Source organism: Ostrea edulis, chromosome 1 (assembly GCF_947568905.1).
Source record: "Ostrea edulis chromosome 1, xbOstEdul1.1, whole genome shotgun sequence".
Lineage (NCBI taxonomy): Eukaryota > Metazoa > Mollusca > Bivalvia > Ostreida > Ostreidae > Ostrea > Ostrea edulis.
Window position 1 is genome coordinate 103,841,764 of NC_079164.1, and position 27,198 is coordinate 103,868,961.

The window sequence follows — 27,198 nt, forward strand, 5'->3', positions numbered from 1 at the left end:
AAAGCATGCCAGTTAGGATATACCCATGTTTCCACTGAATTGTGATTTCATACAGATTTTTATATTAAGTTGGAAAGTCACTTGCATGTCAAATTTGCCTGCAAAAAGTCTCATATTCACTGGAGTGTTTTTAGTGCTGAATAAGTAACCTTAAAAAGAATGTAGTGTTCATCTAGATGTTGCAGAGCAACACTAATAGGCAACAACGTTTTAAATCCGAGACATAATATTGCTGTTTTATTTAGATGTGACATCCCCTGGTACAATCAACAACTCTTAATAAGCTGAAACTCTTGCAGTCATATTATATAGCTAACTCTTGTGATAAAACTTAGTTGAGATTAAAGTCTGTAAGATCGTTAAACAATCTTGATGAGAAACCTATATGACATTATACATTTAATGCATGATAGTGAGGGAAATTTGAAGATTTGAAGACAGCGTTGCCCTCGGGGAATATGATTTTTCTTGGGTGAATAAATCTTCATATCTCCCTCACTATCATGCAATAAATTGTTTATTATACTGAAACAAAGCAAGATTACAAAAGTGCATTTGTTTGAGTCCGCTCATCTATACATTGTATGTAGCTAAGATCACCCTAATGGTAACACCGCTGTCAACGTATTAGAAGGTACAAACAACGAAATACAGTGATATGATAACCAGTTTTTGTATTTCCATTCTCCTTGAATGCTGATTTACTTGCTTGTTTTTGTATCGACCAAAACCAAGCGATTTAACTGTGTATCAGAGACCCGAATATCTTGTGCCTTACGAATTATGAAAGTAGAATGACTCGGACTTATTGTGACGTCACAATACATTTCGTCGTCTTTGACGTTAAATTTATGGAAAATGCTGGAGGCTGCCCAAAGGGTAAATATGATGGGGAGATATGATGTTTGAGAGGGAAATATGAAGTTTTCTCATCCCTAGCATGTGACTGTCTAAACCAATCAGATTACGTGTTGCATAGAATTCTCATACTGAGGTATAATAATAGCTTATATAGTGACTGTAATTCATTGGCTTTATTAGAAACCATAGTGATTTTCAAACAATATTTTCTCATCATGTATGTGAACAATTTTTAATTAAAAAATGCCTAAGTATGACTGAGATAATAAGAGGAAGCTGAATTGTTTAAAATTATCTAAATCAGCTAAAAATTATCTGACTGGAACCATACAGCAACCTGACCGGAACCATACAGCAACCTGACCTGCAAATTCTCATGATATAGCTATATCTCATATCTTTAAAACTCAAAATAATTCAAAATGTCCATGTATGACTGAAATACAGAACAAAAACTGAATTGTTTGAAATTTTTTCAGAAGTCCAAGGGGGTATAACTCTGCCAAAAAATCTTTGACTTAAACCAAATATGAACCTGACTTGTGTATTTTTGTGAAATAACTATAATATATCCTGAATTTCAATCAAAATGTCCATGTATGACTGAGGTGATAAGCAGAAACTATGAATTGTTTAAAAATGTTCTAATTAAGTCCAAGAGGCACAACTCTAGCTTTTAAAACCATTCAACGTGATTGACCCGGATATTCTAATGATGTTTTCAGTTGAATGTGCACATCTGTAGCACAGATAATGGATGAAAATTGAATTTTGACAAAAGGATGGGGTATAAAAATGTAAGTTACTGAATACACAAACTATGTGCATATCAGATGGACAGATGGTCCAGTTAAGGTAATTCCCTACCTTCAAGAATTATAGGTTTAATCTTATATTTGATTGTTGATTCTTCAAATAATACATCTTAATAACAAATAAAATGATAAAATAAGTATTATGCGGTATTGATAAAAGTTTTATCAATTAGCAGACATATACCTGTTATCAACATCAGCAAATTGCAATTGGTGGATCGATCCTCATGTGACTTATCAATATGAATGGTTAAAAGTGGAAAAACTGTATTAATTTCCACTCAATATAGTTTAATTTAATCAATAACCAAAGAAAATGTGTATGTTGCCACCTTTATAAAGATGTCAGACATTCAAAAACAGATATATATATATCAACATTAAAAAATCACACATTTTCGTTAAACAGAATAATGAAAATTAATAAAAACTTGCTGAAATGACAAATTTTAAATGTCAACAGTTTAAGAAAACTGCTAATTCATAGATATATAAAAATCAATTGTGGATATTAGGGAAATCATTGTGTCATACACATGCAGTAGAGGAAATTCGAGCATAGGAGTTATTGCCCTTGACAACATTTTTAAAATTATAAATAATTGATTATCTATGGAAAATAAAAACTTTTTCAGTATCAAAAGTTTACCAAATTTTTAATTTTATTCAGTGAATGAAATTCCTCTAAAAGATACATTTCTATCATGCGCAAAATTTAATTAAATGAAGATTTTGCAAAAACCTATGACATCACATGAGGATCGCGATCAACCTAATTTCACAAAAACTGGTTAAACCAATATATTAGTATTCATAACAATTTCATGAGACTGTTTCTTTAAAAAAATATACAAAATGTTTGTAAAAAGTAAAGGAAATCTATCACATAATAGACTTGATAAATAATTTAATGAAAACAGAGTTATTGCCCTTGGATTCAATATTTTAAAACATATAATAGATTATTCATTTATAACTTAGATTTTTGAAATATTTTATGGTTAACAAGATTTTTTACAATAAGTATTGAAAAAGACTCCAACAAAATTTATGTTCCTGTCATACATAAATCATAATAATCATTGACTTTGCGAAATCTTATGATGTTACAGGAGGGTGGAACTACGTTAAGTGGCCCCTTTTTTGACTTTTCATCACTGCTGGTGACATCGTGCATGCAAAATTTCACACATCATTCTGGTTATACTAGAACTGACAATTAGAGAAATCATGAATCTACAGAAATGAAGATCCAATACCCATCAGATGCTCGGATAGTGACATCGACAATACATTTTAGAGTCATCACCTTCGTCCATTGGTTATAGCCTTCAGTGAGGAAGGCCTATGTCCATTGTTTATAGCCTTCAGTGAGGAAGGCCTATGTCCATTGTTTTTACTACTGATAGCTTCGTCTTTGAGTGTGGGCAGGCTGCCTGGCCCTTTTGCTTTCTGTTTAAGGTCCTGATTTTCATTTTTCACTGTGTTCAGCTCCCTCTTCAGTTGAACAAAGTCTTTAAATGTCTTCTGATGACTATCAACTGCGTACTGTTTTCTCAGTTTTTCTAACTCCTTTAAAACTTTTTGATATTCTTCAAAGAGTTTGTGCTTTGACAATGCTGTCTGCACCAGCTGTTCTTTTGATGTCTCTACTTCATTCTGGAGTTGTTTGATAATTTTCTCAAAATGTCGTTCTCTCTCACTGGCAATCCCTCTTTCGGTCTGCATCTGTGTAATTTTCACTTTTAGATTCTCAATAAGTTTGACTTTTTCCTCCTCCATTCTACTGTCACTGACCTCGCGTTCTAAATGACTGATACGGTAGTTCAGTTCTGTATTCTTTTGAACTAATTCTTGAACTTCTTGTTTCAGTTCCTTATTTCTCCTGGAAAGTTGTTCAGACTCACCTTGGTTTACGAGGTAGAGGTTCTTCTGTTCTAAGGCGTCTATTGCTTCCTTCAGAGTTTCATTTTCAGTCTGCAGGTTTCTTGAAACTCTCAATTCTTGATCTAGTTTCATCTTCAGTGTCTAGAAATTTACAGAGAATAAAAAAAATGCCTTTCAAATATTTCCTTGTAAAAATTTGTAAACTTAGCTGATGTGAAGTTTAACAAACTACATGTATCTGAAGAAAGGAACATAGATGTGTATATGCTATGTAACAGGAAGGGAGAAAATGCAACAGACCAGACCGGGATTTGAACCCGGGCCCCATGAATCTCTAGTCAGGTGCTCTACCAACTGAGCTAACTGGCCACCACCGATCGAATACGGCTGACCGCTACACTCCTCCCTCCTTAAATGTCTTCACACCTAAAGACATCAAACCAGGATCTTTATCCCCTGGCAGGCATTTTCACCTGTCAGTTCCAGGGGCTGATCTACGGCACCAAAAGTAACAAGAGAGAAAATCCAACAGACCAGACCGGGCTCCAAACCCAGGCCCCCTGAATCTCTAGTCAGGTGCTCTACCAACTGAGCTATCTGGCCATCGGCGATCGAACCCGGCTGACTGTTACATTCCTCTCTCCTTAAATGTCTTCACACTTGAATACATCAGCCCGGATCCGAATCCCAGTCTGGTCCATTGCTTTTTCTCCCTTCCTGTTACATATGGTGCCGTAGACCAACCCTGGACTTGCAGGTGAAAGTCCTGCCAGGGGAAAAGAGAATCGGGGGTGCGTTTTCTCCCTTCCTGTTACAGTTAGAACATTTAAAAGAATCAAGAAATTTCATGATATGTTTGGTGACACTACATAGTGAGGGGTAGGTACATGTATCATCTGTGTATAACTCTTTTACCAGATTATAAATTTAAAGTATATCAAGAAGTACTGCATAGCTAACATACAGGTACTGCTTTGGGTTAAATGTATATAGAATATTATTGTACTTGTTCATTATCGAGATTGTGATAAACATTTGAATTACATGTGCATGCGTGAATATTGTTTTTGAATACTTGTTTAATGTGTTCTCTATGTTGTGTTAACAGTGAATGAGAAAAATAAAAACTTGAAACTTGCAAGATAAAACAGTAGATGTCACCATTATGTAACTGTGATAGTATGTCATTCCCTGCAGACCTATTACCTCTACCAATTTTACTGTATCTAAAGTGCAGTTACTTACATTGACTTTTTCATCAGAATCTGACAGCATATTCAATCTACTTAAAAGTTCTCTGTTTGTTTTTTCCAATTCTTGAATTCGAGCCTTCAGCTGAGAAAAAAAAATTCAAATAGTTAAAAAAAAAATAGCATTTGAATGTCAATATTAACAAGAAATGTTTGTAAAACATATATGCCCCCTTGGTACAAAATTGAAAAGGGTTATACACATGCATCATTTAATTGATAGTAGTGCAAAACCAATTCAAAATATTGAGCAGACAATATCTTGCCATGTCCAGAATAAATTGAACATGTGACTTAAAAATCAATAGAGGCTATCTACTCCTTAGGATGTACCAGTGTACAAAGTTTGGTGTCAATCAAGCAAATGATTCTTTAAATATAGAAGACAATGCATTACTATGTCCAGTTTGACCCTTGACCTTTGACCATGTGAACCAAATTTTATAGGGGGCATCTACTCCTTAGGATGTACCAGTGTACTAGGTTTGATGCCTGTCAAGCAAAGGGTTTTCAATATATAGAATGGACAGTATATTCTTATGTCCAGTTTGACTTTTCACCTTTGACCATGTGACCTCAAAATCAATAGGGGTCATCTACTCCTTAAGGTGTATCAGTGTACCCAGTTTTATGTCTATCAAGCAAAGGGTTCTCAAGATATACAGTGGACAGTATTTTTCTATGTCCAGTATGACCCTTGACCTTTGACCATGTCACCTCAAAATCAAAAGGGATCATCTACTCCTTACAATGTACCAGTGTTCAAAGTTTGATGACTGTTAAGCAAAGGGTTCTCAAGATATTGAGCGGATAGTATATTACTACGTCCAGTATGACCCTTGACCTTTAACCATGTGACCTCAAAATCAATAGGGGTAATCTACTCCTTATCATGTACCAGTGAATCAAGTTTGATGTCTGTTAAGCAAAGGGTTCTCAAGATACTGAGCAGACAGTATATTCTTATGTCCAGAGTGGATTGACCTTTGAACTTTTTACCTGAAAATTTAATAGAGGTCCTCTTATACTCATAACCAACCCACATATGAAATATTACGATCAAGTGAATGGTTCTCAAGACAACAAGTGGTCTATTGACTGACTGACTGACATATCAACCAACATGGTGCAAAGCAATATGCCTGTCTTCTTTGAAGGGGGCATAATACTTGATGTACTGTAAAATTAAAACAAATGGCCAAAAATCCACAATCCTCACCTTCATCTCACAAATATTAAACTTATAAACTTGATGAGGCCTCACACAAGTTAAATGGCTGTCAATGAACAATTTCACAGTACAAACTTAACAAAAGAATTTGCCATACTGTACTTCTTTCTCTGTCCCTCTCTCTGTGCTCCCCCCCCCCCCCCCCCCCCTCTCTCTCTGTGATTTCATATATACTGCTATGTAAAACTCTGACCCTTATTCTTGCACAAGGGAATATGATTTGAACTTGAATCTACACTACATAAATATGCTTGTATATTGATTTCACAAACTGAAGCCCTGCTGTCAATGAGAGGAATCTTCATTTTTTTATCAGCAGTCTAGTGGTACCATCCGGACCCTATATAGAGACGTACTGTCCGGGCGGTTTTACCATCATGGTCCTTTAGAAGGATCGATCCAGTGGTACCATTCTAGCCCTATAACAGGGACTATGACCATGGTACATGTACATGTATATACAACCTGATTCTTCACTTGTCTCTATAGAGGACGTTTTAGTGACCACTTCATTTCAACTTTGAATCCCCTTTACCCAATTATGTTTGATGCCAGGTTTGATTTAAAATGCTCCAATAATAATAAATAATCTACAGATAGGCAAAGGATGAATAGATTTCAACAAAAATGTCCACCATAGCCTTTCAGTTAAGGTGAAGTAAAAGCCTGCCTAGTGAGATTTAAGTATCCATAAAGAATTACGAAATTCAGAAATACAGTGATACATAGTAATTTCAAACAAACAGGTACTTGTGAGGGAAAGTGTAAACATTGCAACAGAAGTTAAAAAGTTTGATTAAGATAGAACTGACAAGTAGAAGGAGACATTCATTGTAATATACATAAAAATGGCAAAGTTCTATATGGAATAAAACATGTCAATATTTATCAAAAAATTTATATTTATCAAAAAATGTATAATTGCAAGGATAGCACATACATGTATAACTAGGTAAGTTAACTAGAAACTACACCTTCTATGGATCAAATCCAAACTGATGTACAAATAACCACATTCAAACAAACTTCTACAATCATATCCCCACATCACATAGTATAGACTAGGACTGAAACGATATGCCCCCTTCATGATACGATACATATTGCAATACTTATGCCACAATTCAATACTTCCAATATGATACAATTTACAGAAGAAAAATTTAATTTCCAAGATTCACAATCATAATTTTAAAAGCAAAATGTTTCCAAACTGCCAAACGGTAAGATGCCTGTTGGCTCTGTTGCTTTAAGTGATAAAGTTCATTATTATTTTCGTCAATCTCAAGGCAAACAACACTCTGAACATTATTCGACGTTATTTTATCTCTCATGCAGGTAAAAATAAAAAGTACAGGCTGAGTCTGATGTATTTCACTGAACCCGTTTGTAATAAACGTATCGAACCGAAAATCGAGGCAATGAATCGAACATTGAATCAAGCGTTTATATTGAACAGTATCAATATATCAGTGAATCGTTTCAGCCCTAGTATGGACAAATTTATGATTCCAATATTGTAATATGTGACCTTGACTTGTAAGGTCACATAGATAACCATAAGCAACCGTGGGGTCAAGTATGGGTGTATAAAGTTTCCTTCTTACAAAAATATGGCCTACACAAAGCATTTGCAGCTTGACATTTTCCCATTTAATCATTTTTCTCTTAATAGCCTTGACTTAAGGTCACACTTATGACACATTCTTACGTCATAAGCAAGCTTAATGTAAAGTTTATGTGAGCACCTACTGTTTCCTTGTTACAAAGTCATGGCCCTAACATGAATTTTAAACTTTTTCTCCCATTGACTTTGGCCTCATCCAAATGACCTTGTAAGGAGGTCACGATACACCCTCACATCATAAATAATCTTTGTGTAACACAAGCATTAAAACAATGTGCAAAGTTTTTTTTAAAAATTTGACTGTTGTATAAACTAGCTATTTTAAAGTTTATTTTACCATATATTCAAATGAAATACATGTAACAGGAGTTTAAAGTGCTTACTTTGGCAATTTCATCATTATTTTTCTTTTCCATGTCTAATTTTTCCTCAATTGCATACATCATCTGACACAAAGAAAAATTTTAAATAAATAACAAATTGTAAAATACATTTCATGAAAATGTCAAATTTTATATGGCTCAGTTCCTGATATTGCAGCATTTTAACAGTTTCAATTTACGAAACGTATCCCAAGTATTAAATGTTATAGTTAAGTATAAAATTATTGAAAATTTATTGAATGCTGTTGATTGAAGATCAAAAACCTCATTTTTATGTTTTTCAGCCATCATGGCATTGATCTCATCTGCTCTCTTTAGGTACTGCTCCTGAATTTTTTTTATCCTCTCCTGGCTCTCCTCGGCAAGTGCATGCAACTCTGCACATTTTAATGTCTTCAGCTAGAACACAAAAATAGCACTTTGTTATTTATTAGTGTGGAAAATCCTATACAATCATGCCTGACTGTGTTAATATTGAAATATGTCATTTTGTGTTATCATAATATAAAAAAAGTCAAAAATATATGCATATCTAAGACATTGCTCAATAGCAATATGATACTTGTAGATATAAGTATATAATATTCCATGCCTATTTCTCATTTATTTCAAATTATGCATCAATCTTTATTTCATATCAGAGAGGGTGCATTATTTGTTTGATAAAATATTTCTATCTCTCATTCTCTAATAAAACACCATATAACAATTAGCTCTGGATGTCTTCCTACCTGCAGATGACTAGGATTATGGTGTACCAAAGTAAATTTTATATGTTTTATATAACACAATAAATTACACATGCAAACTAATTTCAAAACCAAACCCGAAAATCGGGTGAATGGTATGACCCGTCAGGTCATAAAAAATAATCGGGTTACGGGTCGAAAAATTGGGTGTATCCCGATAAAATCAGGTTAGTTGGCAACTATACTGATTTGTGTATTTCATACTTTGACAGTGTTATAAATAGGCTATCTTGTTTGTGAATCAGATCAGCATTGAACAAATAATGGACATTGTTTGATGGACTTTGATTATTGTAAGTTAGTATTATTTCATTGATATATTTTATTGTTAATAAATTGTCAACTTTTTGAATTTGCTATTGCTTTTTGCTGTCAATTTGGTTTATTCTGGTCTATTCAAAGGGTAGTTGTTTGTTCAGGGCTTGAAGCTAACTTTTTATGTCACCAGTCCAGCTGGACTGATGGGGTATAACTTCAACCAGTCCCCAGAAAAAATTACTAGTCCAACAGAGTTTTTCAGAAATAATTAAACATATCTTGTTAATGTTATTATTTATTAAAATGAAATTTAACTCAATATGCCTCAGAAAATATTGTAACACTTAAATGTGGGATTTATAATTTACGAATAAGATTTGTCTGATATCTACAGATCGAAGCATGCCAAATGTGTGTATAAAATTTCATATTAAGTATATTTTCCAAAATGATGCTTTAGAAAATAAATTAACCAGTCCCATCGGACTGATTAAAACAAATGTCAGTCCGTCCGCCAGACTTTTAACCAGTCACAGACTGATGGGCATAATAATGTTAATTTCGAACCCTGTTGTTTGCAAGTTTGTAAAATCCACCAGAAAAATTGATTGTCAACTATTTATATTATAAGGTTAGATGTGTATTCATATATTATGACAATATGACAAGCACCTGTAGTTTAATTTACAATGTTATACTGTATGGTGGTAATGCCCAGATTATTTTTAGCCATCATGATTAAACTGTTTCAGAATGTTATACATCTAACAAGGTACTAAAAATATCCAAACAAAGGTAATTTTATGCATGTCCGAAATATAATCGTTTTGCTTAAATCATGCAGTGCTCTATACATCAAATAAACAAACTTCAAGCATTGTGCTCTAGAAATACCTCGAACTCTTCAATTTTCTGCTTTAATACTTTGTTTTCTTCTGCTATTTCCTTAACAAACCCAAGGGTTTCAATGTGCTTTTTTGTCAATCGTTCATCTTGATCATGCATTTGTTCTCTCGGAACACGATTGGAACTATAACAATTCTGCATTTTGTGAAATATGCTGTAAAAAATGATACCACGTTATAAATTCATTGCCTAGCAGCTGTCAACATTGAGAGCGAATAGCAACTTCCGTTTCACAATTGATCACAAAAAATAGTCCAAATTTTCATTACAAGAAAATTCCTACATTACATGTTTTGAAATTAAATGGATAATAGATAGCGTAAAAATTATAGAAAAACTTGATAAAATTTTATTTTGACCTTTTACAAACACGTGCGCAATAATATTACAACCGGAAGTTATCCTGCTTTCATTTTCTTAAAACTTGACGAGTCACCGGCGCGGAGTGAAGTCTCTCATTTTCAACATGCCTGTCAGTGATCCTAACAAAATTTCTAAAGTTGTTGTCCATCCTTTAGTTCTCCTCAGTGTTGTTGATCATTTCAACCGCATGGGAAAGGTTGGGAACGCAAAGAGAGTGGTCGGTGTATTATTAGGAGCAAATCGACAAGGAGTTCTTGACGTTTCAAATAGCTTTGCAGGTTATTATTGGCATGGCTTTGTTATACAGATAAGGTTGATTTAAGGGATTATAACAAAATATTGGCCCATGATGAATAATATCTTTGAATTCTTTAAATTTCTTTCACTATGATATTTACACGTCTGAGGAATTTCGAACTGAAATTCAGTGTACCGTTTGAAAGTGCATTTAAATTTTAAGATTGGTTTATTCTAGTGATTCAGCTGTTTATTAAGGGTGACCATATGTCAGAATATTGAAAACAGAATAGTGATTTACAACTTGATCATTAGATCATATGACAATACAGTATAATCTGTCTAAACCGGCTATGCAATGTGTGGTTCCAAAGAAATTGGCCGGTTTGCACAGAGTCCGGAGTGCAGAATGTTGACAATAATGAGAGTTGCTTCCCTTGTATTCACTATCTATGCATACGTGTGTAATGATTGCTAACGTTTTAATATATCACGAAAGAATTCAAAATGTAAAAATATAAATGTCAGTGTTTTATTGTCGTGTTCATTTGAAAAAGTTTCAATTTTTATTAAACACTTTAAAATCTGGCCGTAGAGCTCCGAGAAGTCCACGAGGGGAAACCCTGCTTTTGGAAAACATAACGGGATTGTTGCCGATTTTGTTTCATTCCAAGAATGTATCGAATTCATCGATTAATTGAACTTTGTCTTTTAATATCAGTTCTCGTCTCTGTCGTTAGGGGGAACGCCATTACCTCATGCGTGGTGCTGTCATAATTGAAAAGTGTACCCCCTAAAAATCAGGTTTTATTTTAAGCTGATCGCGACTCCTCGCCAGTTGCACTCTTTTACTTACCTGTGGCTTCCCTTGAGACACCCTTTGTGTACACCACGTCTGATTGACCGAATACTGACAGGTTGGTCATCGTGGGGTGGCTGGTTTAAATGCGATAATTAGAGCTAATTATGAGCAGTTGGGACCTTGTGTACACCGAATACAATTGACCACAACAATTAGGGTAGTGTATCATCCAGGGACCAGTTTACACAGGAAAATTAAAGTTAATTGATAGCAGTTGGGACTATTTAAGCTGGCCAATATATAGAATACGCAGTATCCGGAGTACAGGGAATTATTAATAAAGGATTTGTTAAAGAAATGTTAGGGACTATATTTTGTGGCTGGAATTGACAGAGCGCCGGAGTACTCGGAGGCCGGTTTGGACAAATTATACTGTATATCATTCACAAATTTTAAATGATGGTTGCTAGACTGTAGGATTTTGACATAAAAATTTTAATATATAATATTTGTATTCAATATTTTCAGTGATTTAAAACATAAACATTGTTTAATTGTCCCAATATCAAATACATGTATGTGCACAAATGATTGCCTAATTGTTACATGAACAGCAATACACTTAAATCACTTTTATTAAAACATATTGTGTCATACCAACAACTCTGTTGTATATATTTTTGTGTTATTTTAGTTCCCTTTGATGAAGATGACAAAGATAAGACCGTTTGGTTTTTGGATCATGATTACCTGGAAAATATGTATGGCATGTTCAAAAAAGTAAATGGTAAGTTTGGTTCATTGACAATCTGTTTGGACTTTGAGTTTCTTGGCAATGAGTAAGAGGCTTAGTTTTATGATATTATAGTTTGTTTTATACAAACTCCAATTAAGAGTGTGGTCTTAAAATACCGTAGACAAGTGGCATTCTTCAATTCTTCAGTGAACTGAAGTCACAAAGAAAAATTGTACAACTAAAATAACAATTAATTTAAAGAAAGATAAGGCTTAAGTGATGATATTGAATATTGTACATGATTAAATAGGTGAAGTACAGGTATCTTATATAATAAAACCGGGAGGCAGCATAATGTCAAAAACAACCAATTAAAATCAGAAATGACAATCAAGAGAAATTGTGCATCTCAAATTTAAGCAGAATTGCATATCATAATTTAGTTTTTAAATGTTTCTTAATTTTCACAGTCAATTTCTTTATTATGACATAACTATTAGATTTTTTTATGATGTGTTTTGCAACAACTTGAAGTATGAGTTTGTAGATATTAGAGGCTGCATACTGGAAAGTTATAAAATTTTGCCAAGGACTCGGATTTACAGAATCGCACAGAAATGTTTCACTCATGTAGGTATTCAAATGGCATAAGAAAAATAAATTTAACTCTCTTTATAATCTCGATTATATTCCATTATGAATCAAAAAGATACCTTCGATTCGATAATTGATTGTAAATTTCTTCTGATTCTCGAACACTAGTAACAACTGGCTTCACTAATATGATCCCGAGGGAAAGCCAGAATCTAATGTTTGGAAAATACCTGAAAGACCACCACCAAAAAAACACACCTATGAATAATACAGCATGATTCTTACACATGCTGATCCTCCTGCACAGACGGTTGATGCAGCCTAGTATTCCAAAATTATGTGATATTATCTTTAATGCATGCATTGAGACAAAAGAAACCCGTATTATTTCAAGAAATATATTTACCATAATCAACGGATAACGTGCCGAACTACACAACAGAGTGTATGAAGTTAGAACTTGACTTACCGTATATACTCGCCTATAAGTCGGTTTTTTGGGAGTCAATTTTTGGTCCAAAACCCTATGTCCGACTTATAGGCGCATCATAAGAAGATTGGTATTTATCTGGCCGGCGTAATGTAGTGTTTTTTAAACAACTCCAACGATTATCATGGACTACCACACAAATGATTATTGTTCACAAATATCTAGACATATTGTATTGTTTGTGTATTTTAAAATCATGTATAAAGTACAAGTATTTACATATTTTTATCTAGTTTAAAATTATTTACATACCGGTAACTAATACTTTCAATTCAACTAATCTATCGTTTATCGGTAAAATTGAATTACGAACCCGATTTAACATTGAAATATTCATATGTATACCGGCTGAAATATATTTCTTAAAAGATTGAATATTGTTAACAGATAATTTAGATCATCATTCTTGACTCTTAAAAACTCGATTGTTGATACAATGAATTATACCGGAATCCCAAAATAACAGTTTTCGCGAGTCGCGTGCCATTAAGTAAACACGGTGTCAGGTACTGGTCATTAGGAGACCATAATTGCATAGGTAAACAAGGGATCATGGTCCATAATAGATCAAGGGATGCATTTAAACCCCAAACGGATATGGCTTGGATATTGAGCACCTCATAATTATTAATTTCTCAAAATATTTTTGAAACATAGGTAAAAACACTAGAGCAATGACTTGAAATTGTCAACCTATTCTGACAAAAATTTGTACCGACTTATAAGCGGGTCAATGACAAATTCCTACAAAATAACCTTAAAAAATACAACCGACTTATAGGCGGACCAACTTATAGGCGAGTATATACGGTACTCAAATTTGTCAGAATCAATAACCCACCATACAGTCCAGATTTAGCGCTGATGGATTTTGCATTGTTTCCTTTTGTAAAGGCTGAGCCAAGAAGCCTGAGATTTAAAAGAGCTGAAGTTGAGGACACCGAGGATCCTCATTCGATCAGAAAACATGTTTGAAATGTGGATTAATGTGCATAGAAAATATATTGAGCATAATGATGAGTATTTTGAGAAAGAATAAGAAGGTGCTTCCAGTTATAATCCAGTAAAAGATTTCACTCAAGAAGTATGGGTTATTTCATGATGTAAAAAAAATCTACTTTAAAACTTAATGACAGTAAATTTTTGACATCGAATGTTACACTGCCAGGCCCAACACTATAGTACTAAATATTGTTTTTATCAAGAAATAAGCTAGATACGCCACTGGAATTTTAGTTATCAGTCAACAAAAGAACAGGGAAGAAAATATAAAGGTTTAATGATATTGTGCTAAATAATTTTAAAGTTTTGTGCTCCGTCTACTAAATTTTGGGACAACACTCATATATTGCGAACCTAGTACAAAACATTCGGTTGGACACAGCTTAAAGGGACTGATTCACGATTTTCTCCAAAATTTTAATTTTCACTTGTAATAATCAAAATCTACTGTGTAATATGTTTAAAAGATTTCACATAAAAATTAAGGTTGTACATTATCACGGAAGCTCATTTTATAGAGTTCATTATTTGTTTTGTAAACAAAGATTGCGGTATGTTATTGTTTACGAAATTTTCAAAAGAAATGGATATCGATCTAAGTTGATTATAATTTTCACATTTCAAGCATTCTTCAGATAAAATGTTTCATCTAAAAGTTAAAATGTGTGACTATGCAAAATTAAGATGCTTTATATTACAACATTGATATGTCACTTATTTGTTTGTATACATAAAAAGACTCGAGTCTTTGTTTACATAACACATATTTAAGGCTAAAATATAGCTTTTATTCTTGCATTCAGAAGGTTAAAATTTTGGTTGTCAACATAAAATGAGTTATACTTTTAATATTAAACATCAAAAATAAAAACTAATTTGTTCAAAAATCGTGAACCAGTCCCTTTAAGTATCAAAATTAACTGGTAAAATGCACTTGGCTCTGTGGTCTGCACATAAAACTGATTTTTATGCAATTTCATATTGCAATATTTGTGAATGATGTAGATAGAGGTTTAGAAAGTGATGATTCTAATGTGTCATGCTTCTTTACAAGCTCGAGAGAGAATCGTAGGATGGTATCACACAGGACCAAAGCTTCACCAAAATGATGTTGCTGTCAATGAACTTTTGAGACGATACTGTCCTAATTCAGTAAGTTCTTGCCAAGTAGATATTGTGTTTATGAAGATAAATTATAGTACAAATGAGTGGTATAATATAAGATTATTATCTCCTCTCAGTTCATTGAGGAGATACAGTTACGGGTCTGTGTGGGTGAGAATGTGAGTGTGTAACGCTGAACTTGTACACAGTTCTACAGGCCACGTTTTTTGTTCCATTGATTTCATATTTCACATGTAGCTTTGTTATCAAAAGAGGAAGAACCCTATTGATATTAATCCAAAGGTTAATGTCACTATGGGACTTCATACAAAAATTAAGGTCACTATGGGGCTTCATACAAACAGCTTGTTGACACTCATTGTGAGGGGATATGCCCCCACTTTGCAGAGCTCTTGTTTATATGTATATTGCATTATCATTACAACAAATACAGTCCTTTTGAAAAAAATGTGCATTAATAATCATTCCAATGACATATCAAAATTTGTGAACATATTGTCTAAATGACAAATGATATGAGATTCCATCCACAATAGCATGTTTTAATTAAACAATAAAATGCTTTCTTTGTTGTTTCATCGAGTGATGAAGGTAGCTAGCATTGAATAAAAATGCATAACCCATGTAAGCGGGTTATGCAAATTTTTTCTGCAATGATTGCTACCTTTATCACCCGATGAAACAGCAAAGAAAGACATTTTATTGTTATATTTATATTTTTATGCATTATTTAAAAATATAAACTAAAATTATGATCTAAAATATCATATGGTTGACCCATTTGTTACATTAAATGGAATAGCCAATGCACCCTTTGACCTTGATGACACTCCATATTTGGTAATGATTTTGCAGACTAGAAAACTGGATCAAACTAGTGTGCAACACACATGTATTTACTGCATGATGAAATCAATGTCAATATCAAAAGAAATATAAGAAAAAAGATTCAGTGAATGTAAATATATTTTGATAAATCTATTTTCTAACCCCGTTTTTTTTGTTTGTAGGTATTGGTGGTCATTGATGCCAAACCAAAAGACCTAGGTCTACCCACTGAGGCCTACGTAGCAGTGGAGGAAGTCCATGATGTAAGTCAATTTTATGTTGTACTAGATGTTCTGAATCAGCAGGGTCTTTTTTTCCCTACCATATGGGAATGGTATTCATTCATCAAGACCGAACAAATTGAAATTTTCTATCTAATTGCATTTATTATAAAAATTAACACCGAATAAGTCATATTTTCAAAAACAAGCAAATAAGCAAGTATTCATTGTTTACAATTTTTTTTCTCTCATTCTCATGTTTTTGAAAATGTTGATGTTTGACTTGATGCTTGATTGCCATGCCTGCGGATTAATCTCGTTAGAGCATAAAGTGTGTCCTGTCCTAATCTTCTCCTATGAGAAGTCACTATTATGAGACATGATCACAGCTAGAAAATGTGTGCCATTTTATTGACCTCTGATTTCTATTGAAGAGAAGAGATTAATTAATTCATACGAGTTTCATACAAAGTGAATTACAGGGTCATAAGGGTTTGTTACTGGCTATTTTTTAGCCTAAAATTTGGGGGAAATCGATAGTCTTTTGCACCGGGAATGGTATCATTAAACAGTACAGTTATATGGGGGGGGGGGGGGGGGGGGGGACTGCTGTGGATTGTACTGAGAAACTTAGTGGATCACTTCATCTTCCCAACACAATCACACTTGAAATACTGCTGGCTGTCATACAGCGGATTAGATTTGTCCAAAATATGAATTCAGTAAGTGAATACATACAAGTATAGTGTCTTTTACTTATATTTTTTAATGTCTTGCAGGATGGGACCCCCACCACTAAAACATTTGACCATGTCCCCAGTGAGATTGGTGCTGAAGAGGCAGAGGAAGTAGGAGTGGAGCATCTGTTAAGGTATTGCGCTAACTACAGGCATCATTCAATTGCAGTCAAATTGAAATTAGATCCTTTGATCTGCTTCTGTATAGTTTGCTACAAAGGGATCTAACAAATTCCAGTGGGGGGGGGGGGGGGTCATGTCATAGCAACCATTGTGTCAGCCAATAGAAGTGCTCCCTCAGAAATCTTAAACAGGTTATTCAGAAATTTCAGACTTTGTTATAATATAACACCTGAAAGTGTTGCAAAATGCTGAAATGAAAGTAAAACCCTTATTTCTCATTAAAGATATCAGAATGTGTCTTCAATTCCTGATAATTGAAGTAGGGGTTTCCTGTCAAACATTTTATGTCAATCCATGCTACACACGTTTGACAAGCAAGAATTAATTTTCTGCTGGCTAGTTACCACATGCTAACCTTGTGATTCTGCAGGAATAAACTACACATATATGTGACTCACAGAGCACAAGTCAGGAAGTGTAAACTACACATATACGTGACTCACAGAGCACAAGTCAGGAAGTGTAAACTACACATATACGTGACTCACAGAGCACAAGTCAGGAAGTGTAAACTACACATATACGTGACTCACAGAGCACAAGTCAGGAAGTGTAAACTACACAGATACGTGACTCACAGAGCACAAGTCAGGAAGTGTAAACTACACAGATACGTGACTCACAGAGCACAAGTCAGGAAGTGTACCTTGATGTAACTGACCTGTATAGGACAATACTTCTCTGTCTGTGACAAAAAATGTTGCATAACTAAATATACTATCATACAGGAAAACTCTGTTTGAACATTGCTCAGCAGGGTGCTTACATGTGTAACGGGAACCAGTCTGTTTCCGGCCGCAAAGTGCACTCAGTCTGCCCAAAGCATAAAAACTATCAAAGTACCCTTAAACTCTGTACTGAAGGGCGTAATACTAAGGGACAGACTAAGTCCACTGACAAGGTCAATTTACAATGACTGGTCCTGTTTTTGTTCAACCCAGGTTCAGATATAAGATTCCTAGATTATGATCAACTCCTTGGAATAAGAAGAGAGTTTGAAAGTTTTAACAGATCATTTATTATAATATAATACTGAATAAGACAACAAATAACAAATAAGTTATCAAAAATAATCTCCAATAATGTAAACAAAATAAAAAGGTAAATGAGTTAGAAAACGAAAATGAATTAATAACCAAAATAAATTTAAATAACAAAAATAATAAAGGGGAAAATGAAAATATTATGGCCTAAAAAAAATATCAAAGGAGAAGGGAATAGGCTTCCATAAAACACCTAACAAACCCTAAAGCGCATGGTGGCTCGCTATACCAGTAAAACTGTATGTAAATTCCTAAGTATCAATAAGGCACTAAGCTCAGTAATTTCTCTACATAAAAAAAACAAAACTACAATGCTATATAAAGTAAAGTTGTAAAGGGATATCTAATTCAACCTTGAACCAGTCTGACTCTTTCCAGGGACTAAATTACATCTTTAAATAAAGAATTTAGACTATTTCCTAAACAGGTAAAAAATAAGACTGCACGAGCAGTCCAGGATTTAACCCAAGAGAAGAACAGAGAGAGCACGAACCTGTGGGTTCTTTAGCCCCTAGCAAAGTGACTTGAACCTGCTGCTGTCACTGTTTATATACTAACTCTAACCAATGAAAATGACTCTAACTAAGAGACTTTGAAAACTGCAGGGGGAAAATCTGAAACGATTTCTGGTGAGTTTAAGGCACTAGCTTTAAACCAATGAAAAGTTAGGAAACGAATTAACTTTGGAATGATTGACAAGATGGAGGCAAATTCAACAGTATAAACAGCACATGTGAGAAAAATAGTAAAGTGAACAATTTACATCAGATTCAGACTTTACACTAAAATGATGATCTACAGGATGTATAGTAGCATAAACATAGGTAATAAATTAACAATTTAAATGTTAATTAAACCAAAACTGTCACACATGTATCGCATATAATTTGGTTGGGTTTTTTACTATGCTTCTTCTATCAGCCTGATTAACTCAGTGGATATATAAGCATTTACTTTACATTTTATATGATAGTAATATTACTATGCTTCTTCTCTCAGTCTGATTAACTCAGTGGTTATATAAGCATTTACTTTACATTTTATATGATAGTAATATTACTATGCTTCTTCTTTCAGCCTGATTAACTCAGTGGTTATATAAGCATTTACTTTACATTTTATTTGATAGCAATATTACTATGCTTCTTCTATCAGCCTGATTAACTCAGTGGTTATATAAGCATTTACTTTACATTGTTTCGGAACAAGATATGAATCAAGTGAATTGTATCTGAAATTTCACGAAAAATTATTGAGGAATATCATGTATGACCTTAAAATTCTCTGTGACAAAAAATGTTGCATAACCAAATTTACCATTATCCCAAAGTTCGATTAGAGGATATTAAAAACAAGAAGCCTTTACATTTCAAAACTAAAGGTAAATTTTCAAGTGAGGAATCCAGATTTCCTAACCATCTTGACAAGTGAGCAGACAGAAAATCAACAAGAGACTGAGTCTGAGATTGAACGTGGTCATGACAGTGACAAGTCAAATTCCAATGGTTTTACTTTGATTTCAGAGAATGATAAAGAAAAAGAAAGTATTCAAAATGTTGATTTTTTAAGTTCTGATGATAAGGAAAAAATTGTCATCTTCAGCCACCACTTAACACTGGAGACTAATGCTAATTTCTATTGGTAAAATCAAACTCGGACTATGCCTGGGTCATGACTTTAGAGGAACATTTCCATCTTTCTTTACCACCAAAAACAGGAAATTAAAGTTTGCTTAAATCACTAGATATAAAATCAATTTGCTTTTTATACGCCCGTCTTAAGACGGGCCGTATTATGTTATGGCCTTCATGTCCGTCCGTCTGTCCGTCCGTCAGTCCGTCTGTTAGCTTTTTCGTGTCCGGCTCATAACTTAAATACTATAAGGCCTAGAATAATCAAACTTTGTCAGTTGATACATTTTGGGTAGAAGGTGTGTCGCACATTAAAACCAGGTCGCTGTGACTTTTAATTAAGAAGATATGGCCAAATATGGTAAAACCCTGTCCGGCTCATAACTTGAAAACTATTTGATCTAGAATCATGAAACTTGGTCATCTTATGCATCTTAGGTAGAAGGTGTGTCGCACTGTACTTTAAGGTCACTGTGACATTTAGTTGAAGTGATTTTTTGAAAAAAGTATGTTATAATTGGTACAATCCCTACTCATATAAGAGTTTTGTAGAAAACCTCATTCAAAAATGTTACATCAAGAAAACACATATTTTTTTTATGATATACTGTACAGCTTTTTTTTAGCCTATGTAATGTTTCCTTTGTTTATAACAATAACATGAGAAATTCCACTTGTCCCATGGGAGTAGCATGCAAAGGGCATTTTGACAAGACTAATTAATGAGTTTTGTGTAGAGCATCTCTGATCAACATGATCAAGCAGGTGTTATCTTTATCTCTAGGGAATTGGGCAGAGAGATCTTAGCCTCTTAATTGCAGATATACCAGAAATTATTTGTGAAAGTGAATTTGTTTGTTGTGGTTAGTCTTTATTTTCAAAATTAATTTGACATTGTACTATATAATTTTTAATTTTTTTTCTCAGCAACCTATATGCAGAGTATCATTTCTCACTAAGACAACAAATGGTTGCAATATGTATAAAGGCCTATTTTAATGATTAGTATTTTGATGTTTTGTTATGGCTGTGGCATTGTTCAGAAAAAAGATATACAATGAACAAAGCTGCAGATTGGGCATTTGTGTAAATCTGAACAGATGAAATAGTATTGCAATAACCATATTAAAAAATGTTAATTCAAGAAACTACACATTCTTCATTATATACACTGTACTATACAGCAGTATATAACAAACAAATTATTTCTTTTGTGTCAGTAACAAGAGAAATATCCCTTGTCCCATGGGTGTAATTATCAAGCAATTCAGGAGGCATTTTGCTAACAGAAAAATTGCATTCTGTCAAATTACAGATTAATTAATGAGTTTAGAAGATTTCTGTTACAGCAATCTGATCAAAGAGGTGCTATCTATATCTCTTGCAATCGGGAATTGGGCAGAGGAATCTGGCCTTCTAATTGATCTGTCAAATTTTAGAACAGTTCTAATTGGTAGCCATTACTTTGAAAGTTAATTTGGTATAAAGTTTAAGAATTAATATGATATTGTAAAATATATTTTTATTTTATATCTCAACAACAAGGTGCAGATTGTCATGTCTCACTAAGATGACAGTTTTACAGTCTAAGAATAAACATAATGACTAATGTTTGATGTTTTATTACGCTGTGCATTGTTCTTCATTCCTTAAAATACAATGAGCAAAGCTGCAGATGTGCATTTCTCAAGTCTAACACAACCAGTTGAGAAATATATGATGTATTATTTTTTTCTAATTAATAACTACACCATAGGAGATGCACCAGTATTTGAAATAACCGTTTTTAATCTATATTTATTTATATTGACATCACCATGCATATTTTACTTTTATACTTGAAGATTTGACAAAGGCAGATACTGATATATGTATTTTTTGATATGTTGAATAAATCAACCTTTTTGAGTACTCCCATTTATTGTAAGTTGTTTGCTTGGATAAAGGGCTATCTTGCACTTTAATCATTTCATTGAAACCATTTGGGAAAATGTTTTTATATCCTTTTAAAAATCATTAAGCTTACATTATCAATATTTGAAGCAATGTCACATGAGGCCATAAAGTAGGTAAGATTCTTAAAGGAAGGTTGACATTTGGTTCCATGCATACCTATCTCTTCATGGTGATATGTTCATGTTAACAATATGTGACGGGCGTATCATGTGCCGTGGCGGTGCACTTTATTACAGATGTGGTACAATTGGTTAATTCAGTCTAGCTTTTATTTCAAACACTTTACACATGAAATTAGAGTCCAGTTTTTTGACATAATAGACATCCGTTTCTTTAATAAAAATGAAACACAGAAATATTTATATCTTGTGCTTTAATAGTCATCCAAAAAAAAATACATTGTTAAACACCACTCTGATTCCACACACAAAGTACTCTGAAGTTGATATCAAAAAGATGCTGGAATTTCTCATGGACAATATTTACATAGTCTTCAGTGAACAGGTCTTCCAACACTGAGCCTGTTGGAATTATCATTGGTACAAATTGTGCTCCTTTTATTAGCTGCCCAGTTTTTGTATTCTGAAGAGGCAGAATTTATTCAAGAGCTCCTACATGAGAAGTAAACAATCTCTTGCTGTGACATCAACATTTTTAAAGATATATCAGCATTTTATCTACTACGTATTAATAATACTCACTTTCATTCATATGTTGATTTGATGTATCTCAGTGACTTAAAATAAAAGATGCCATAGTCTTCCACATCTGCTTCGTATCATTTGGATATTTCATTGAACATAGATGTCGATGGCAAACTAACAACATGAAAAACGTGATGAATACAGCTTCTCCATTGTCAACTTCCCATATTTGTTTAGCAATATTCCTTGATCACCTGCAGATGGTGTACATTTCTCAACTGATGCGATACACAAGATTCTGCATATGATTATTTTTTTTAATCGAGGCAGGCTACTGACAAATTGGTCAATGTTACAAGGGTCTCAAACAGTCTCATTTAAAATCAGCATTTCGCAAATTTTATGGTCATTATAATGATGTAATTTGCAAATACAAGTTATCACTGGGTCAAATGCTGTGTTTCATACCAATTGCTAGGCTGTTCTTTACATAGCACATACTGATTTTGACTATGGGTTACTCCGTTTACCTGATCAAGATATAGAGCTCACGGCAGGAATGTCCAGGGGTCAGTGTTTATTCTTCTAACCATTTTGTATTCTTTATAGGATTTATGAGATTGATCACTGTTCGTTATCTTCATTTGTTCATTTATTGCTCTATGGTAGTTCATGTCCTGTGGTACATAAGGCTAACACGAGATTTCACCATTTTTGTCCAGTATTTGCAACCTTTTCTACCCCCCCCCCCCCCCCCCCCCCCATTTCCAAATATATTGCCAAATATATCAAGACTTGTCTGATAAAGACCTGCAAAAATAATTTCCATATACACAATATCTTGAATATGCTAATATTTAATATCACTATTATTGCCTCGCAAAAAGAATTGGAGGAATATACCAGTAGTTACACTGTGGTTAGGTGTGTGCAGAGGCTGATTTATAACTTGCATTGGGTTTGATGCTCATTTGCAGTAAGATGCTGTTATCAGTTTAGATAAAGCTAGAAAATCAACAACAACAAAGATTCACTATACTTTATGAAAGAGGCAACAATGATTAAACACTCGTAGAATGGATGGTCCATTACCGCGGTATGTTAGATACGGGACTGGTATGAGCTGTGTAGTGGCATGTGACCTGTATCTAACACAATAGATCATCTGAGTTTTGTATCTTACGTAATTAAAATATTTTTAAACAAAATAATGAATGTCTGTTGTCACAAGATGGTACAGGCCAAGGCAGCCAAACTGACAAACCCAGGTAGATGGGGTGCTTTAAGGAATAATATTCTTTTAATAATTTTTGATTGAAAAACCTATTGCGATAAGTATACACAAGTGCGTTAAAACGATTTGACATGTGTGTGCATTTAATATCTCAAATCATATTGAGGAGAATGGATTCATTGGTGACCATTTTCAAAATTTCAACTAAAGTTCTCCGGATTCAGAAAATGCAACGTTTTTATTTGGATGTATGGTAATAGTAAATTGATATTCCGCAAAAATTATCTCAGGAATGTTTACCCATTCCTACACTTTTTCTCCCTCCACTGGATTCTGGATTTTTATGATGGTGTATTCAAATTGGAATTCCTGGGAGAATTATTGCTATTATTGTTTATTGTCAGGTTCCTGTTTGGTTACAGGCGTTTTCAAAGCTTCACCATCTGTGACATTTCTTATTGTAACAGTTCATACGCTTGATTAGGATTACAGCAAATGTTTTTGTTATATATGACTTGTATGAAAATGCAAGTTTCTCTTGTATGTGTCCCCTGTTATTCGTTTTGTAAAGATTGATGTGACTTGCACATTTATAACTTACAAGTCCAGTATTATTGTTGATGAGTCCAATACATTATGTATTAGTATTAATATTGGACTCGTGACAATAATGCTGGACTCATCACAATAAAACTGGACGAGAACCAGTTCAGTCTTAGAAAATAAAGGACTCCGAGAACAAAAGAATGACGTCACAAACATGTTGGAAGTAAATTACAGTACTGAATGTCATAATCATATTAACAAGTTTTCATAATCAGAGATTTCTGTTTTTCTCTTTTCCAGAGACATCAAAGATACAACAGTTGGATCTCTTTCACAAAGAGTTACAAACCAGCTGATGGGTTTGAAAGGACTCCACGCTCATGTCAACGACATCAACGGCTACCTTCAGAAAGTGTCGTCTAAGCAACTCCCCGTCAACCACCAGATTATCTACCAGCTACAAGACGTGTTCAACCTTCTTCCTGATGTTAATCTACAAGACTTTGTCAAATCAGTGTATGTCAAAACAAATGATCAAATGTTAGTGGTGTACCTGGCCTCTCTGATTCGCTCCATTATTGCTCTACATAATCTCATCAGTAACAAGATTCAAAACAGAGATGCAGAGAAAAATGAAGGAAAAGACTTAATCAAAGAAAAGAAAAAAGAAGTCAAAGAATCAGAAAAGAAAGATGGAGAAAAGGAATCGGACAAAAAAGAGACTGCAAAAGCTACCAAGAAGTAGTCAAAATGGAGGGAGACGAGTCTCGATGTTTATTCAATTTTTTGTGGTAGACACGACTGTTTCCAGTTGACAGTTGTGTGATTTTTGAAAGATCAGGGCAAGAAGTGATGAAGATTTTGACTCTTTTTGAATACCTTCCAACACTTCGTGAACTTGGCCATATTATAAAAAATAATAAAATTACATTGCACCCAATCTTCAAGTTATGGATCCAAAATACTTTGATGGATGATACCAATACAACATAACAATGAGTATCTGCAGATTCATGTAGAAGTCTGTACATGTAATAAAATGACTGGTCTATACATTCTCTGGGTTTATCATTGTGTAAAGAAAATATTCAGTGTTCACCTGGCAACAGTTTTTGTAGCAGAGTGGATACTGAATGACTGGTGTCATGTGCCGAAACTTGTAACAGTTCTACTTTCATGATGCCTTTAGAAAAACTAAAACATTTGTCTACACTGACCACAAAGTGTACACCTTTCTATAATCAAGTGCAAACACTTTTTTGTGTGTGTTGGACAAAAAAGTTAAAATATGGCTGGAAAATTTGCAGATTTTATTCGCTGTAAAGTATCTTGGAGGATAATTCCTGTGTACTGTATGTAGTTATTGACAAGAGCTTAAAATGCATTTTTAAGAATAAATGAAAAACAATATTTCATACTGTTAGCAAAAACAAGTTTGGCATAAAAAAAAAAAATCAACAAATATTTTAGCATTTGGCCTAATAATTTTCAGACGTCAGTATGTAGGTCTTGGAAATACATTTTTGTGGGGAAAAAATCTTAAATTCTAGTACTTAAATATATTTTGTACGTTATTTGCATTAAAACCGTTAACTTTCCAATGAAGATCTCCTCAGCTGCTGAACGTCCATATTGAGTATACAACACTACACCAAATTGCACTTGATTATTAGGTGTAGACAAATCAAGCATGTCTCATGTTTTCTTTTATTAGATTGTAAAAGCAACTCAATCACTAGTTTTAAAGTACCACCCTTTCTTGACCATCAACCAATATCACATAGCATCGACCATTCTGTTGATGTCGTCTCAATCAGCTGCAGCATTTTTGTGAAAAATGAAATTTACTTTCAAAATAACAAGTGGCCCATGAAAGGTTAAAATAAACTCTACAAGATTGCTACACGTATCCATGTCCCCCGCCGCCACAAAAAAAGTGGAATCGTAAAAGTCCTATAACTCCTATAAAATATGTAGAATTAAAATTGCGGTGTAATATGATCAACTACATATTGTGACTAACAATATTGCAAAATTTGAACAATCCATACAGCGGTTTCCAAGGAGTTGCGTCCAGTGTTCCTATAGTGTAGCATGTACAAACTCAACAAAGTCCCATAACTCCTGTAAAATTTGTTAAATCAAAATGGCGGCGCAATATGGTGACAAACTATCCTACAAAATCCATCGAGAGGTTTCTGTGGAGTTGTGTCTACAAAGTCCAATGTGACAGATGGACACCAGTACATGTGTATATTTCTATGTCCCTTTCCGTGTTGAGGTGGGGACAAAAATGGCCCCACTTTAAAGTTTTGACATTTCTGCCTGATAATTTATCAGTGGTAAAAATCTTAAAGAGTTTTGCACTGGTGTAACTGAGATCAACTGCCCCAACCATTGATTAGTTCTGTAGTAGTTGTATTAAAGTTTCCCAATACCTGGTATATTTAAGTTTAGCTCTGTTCATATATTGACCTCTATGAACCAACCAATTTCAGCACGCGACACAATCTGTTCACATTGACTATGAACGGATTATGAACTAGCTTAAAGCACACGACTGAGAGCGTAATGGTTTGAAAAAAATAGAACATCTGTTACGAAGATCTCGCCTTTGGATCAAGATTGTAAACTTGTGTGGATTATCATCCCAATCTTGCGGTCTCCTACCTCCAAAATACAGTGCACCTTGCAATGTTGATAAAAGGCAGGGTGAGACGAAATGTGACGTCATGTCTATGTGTTGACGTACGTCACAATAACTACTGTGACAGAGGCTAGAAGTTCGTTTTATGCAACAAAATAGAAGCAATGTAAACAAACGGTGTTTTAGTAAATGAATATAAATATAAGAAATGA

General features: G+C 33.8%; 2 protein-coding genes across 2 annotated transcripts; one reads left to right on the forward strand and one right to left on the reverse strand.

Moving 5' to 3' along the window:
* Positions 1 to 1,821: 1,821 nt before the first annotated feature.
* Positions 1,822 to 10,367, reverse strand: LOC130047342 (tropomyosin-like). The gene is made up of 5 exons (XM_056142032.1): positions 9,956 to 10,367; positions 8,319 to 8,453; positions 8,055 to 8,117; positions 4,809 to 4,898; positions 1,822 to 3,704 (listed from the first exon to the last, which is right to left on the reverse strand). Exons 1-5 carry the CDS (start codon positions 10,106 to 10,108, stop codon positions 2,982 to 2,984), a joined length of 1,164 nt encoding a protein of 387 aa, XP_055998007.1. The 5' UTR covers positions 10,109 to 10,367; the 3' UTR covers positions 1,822 to 2,981.
* On the forward strand, positions 10,349 to 25,395 carry LOC130047347 (26S proteasome non-ATPase regulatory subunit 7-like). Its single transcript, XM_056142038.1, has 6 exons — positions 10,349 to 10,608; positions 12,064 to 12,156; positions 15,246 to 15,343; positions 16,327 to 16,407; positions 17,145 to 17,236; positions 24,640 to 25,395. The coding sequence occupies exons 1-6, from the start codon at positions 10,434 to 10,436 to the stop codon at positions 25,082 to 25,084; spliced, it is 984 nt and encodes a 327-aa protein (XP_055998013.1). The 5' UTR covers positions 10,349 to 10,433; the 3' UTR covers positions 25,085 to 25,395.
* The last annotated feature ends 1,803 nt before the right edge of the window (positions 25,396 to 27,198 follow it).

What these genes read in the sequence shown, in the direction of transcription:
- LOC130047347 (XM_056142038.1), top strand. Translation starts at nt 10,434, where the DNA reads ATGCCTGTCAGTGATCCTAACAAAATTTCTAAAGTTGTTGTCCATCCT. An exon ending in CATGTTCAAAAAAGTAAATG is followed by an intron (nt 12,157 to 15,245) that starts GTAAGTTTGGTT and finishes CTTCTTTACAAG; the next exon opens with CTCGAGAGAGAATCGTAGGA. An exon ending in CAGTGGAGGAAGTCCATGAT is followed by an intron (nt 16,408 to 17,144) that starts GTAAGTCAATTT and finishes AATGTCTTGCAG; the next exon opens with GATGGGACCCCCACCACTAA.
- LOC130047342 (XM_056142032.1), bottom strand. Translation starts at nt 10,108, where the DNA reads ATGCAGAATTGTTATAGTTCCAATCGTGTTCCGAGAGAACAAATGCAT. An exon ending in AGAAAATTGAAGAGTTCGAG is followed by an intron (nt 8,454 to 9,955) that starts GTATTTCTAGAG and finishes TTTGTGTTCTAG; the next exon opens with CTGAAGACATTAAAATGTGC. An exon ending in ATTCTGATGAAAAAGTCAAT is followed by an intron (nt 3,705 to 4,808) that starts GTAAGTAACTGC and finishes GTAAATTTCTAG; the next exon opens with ACACTGAAGATGAAACTAGA.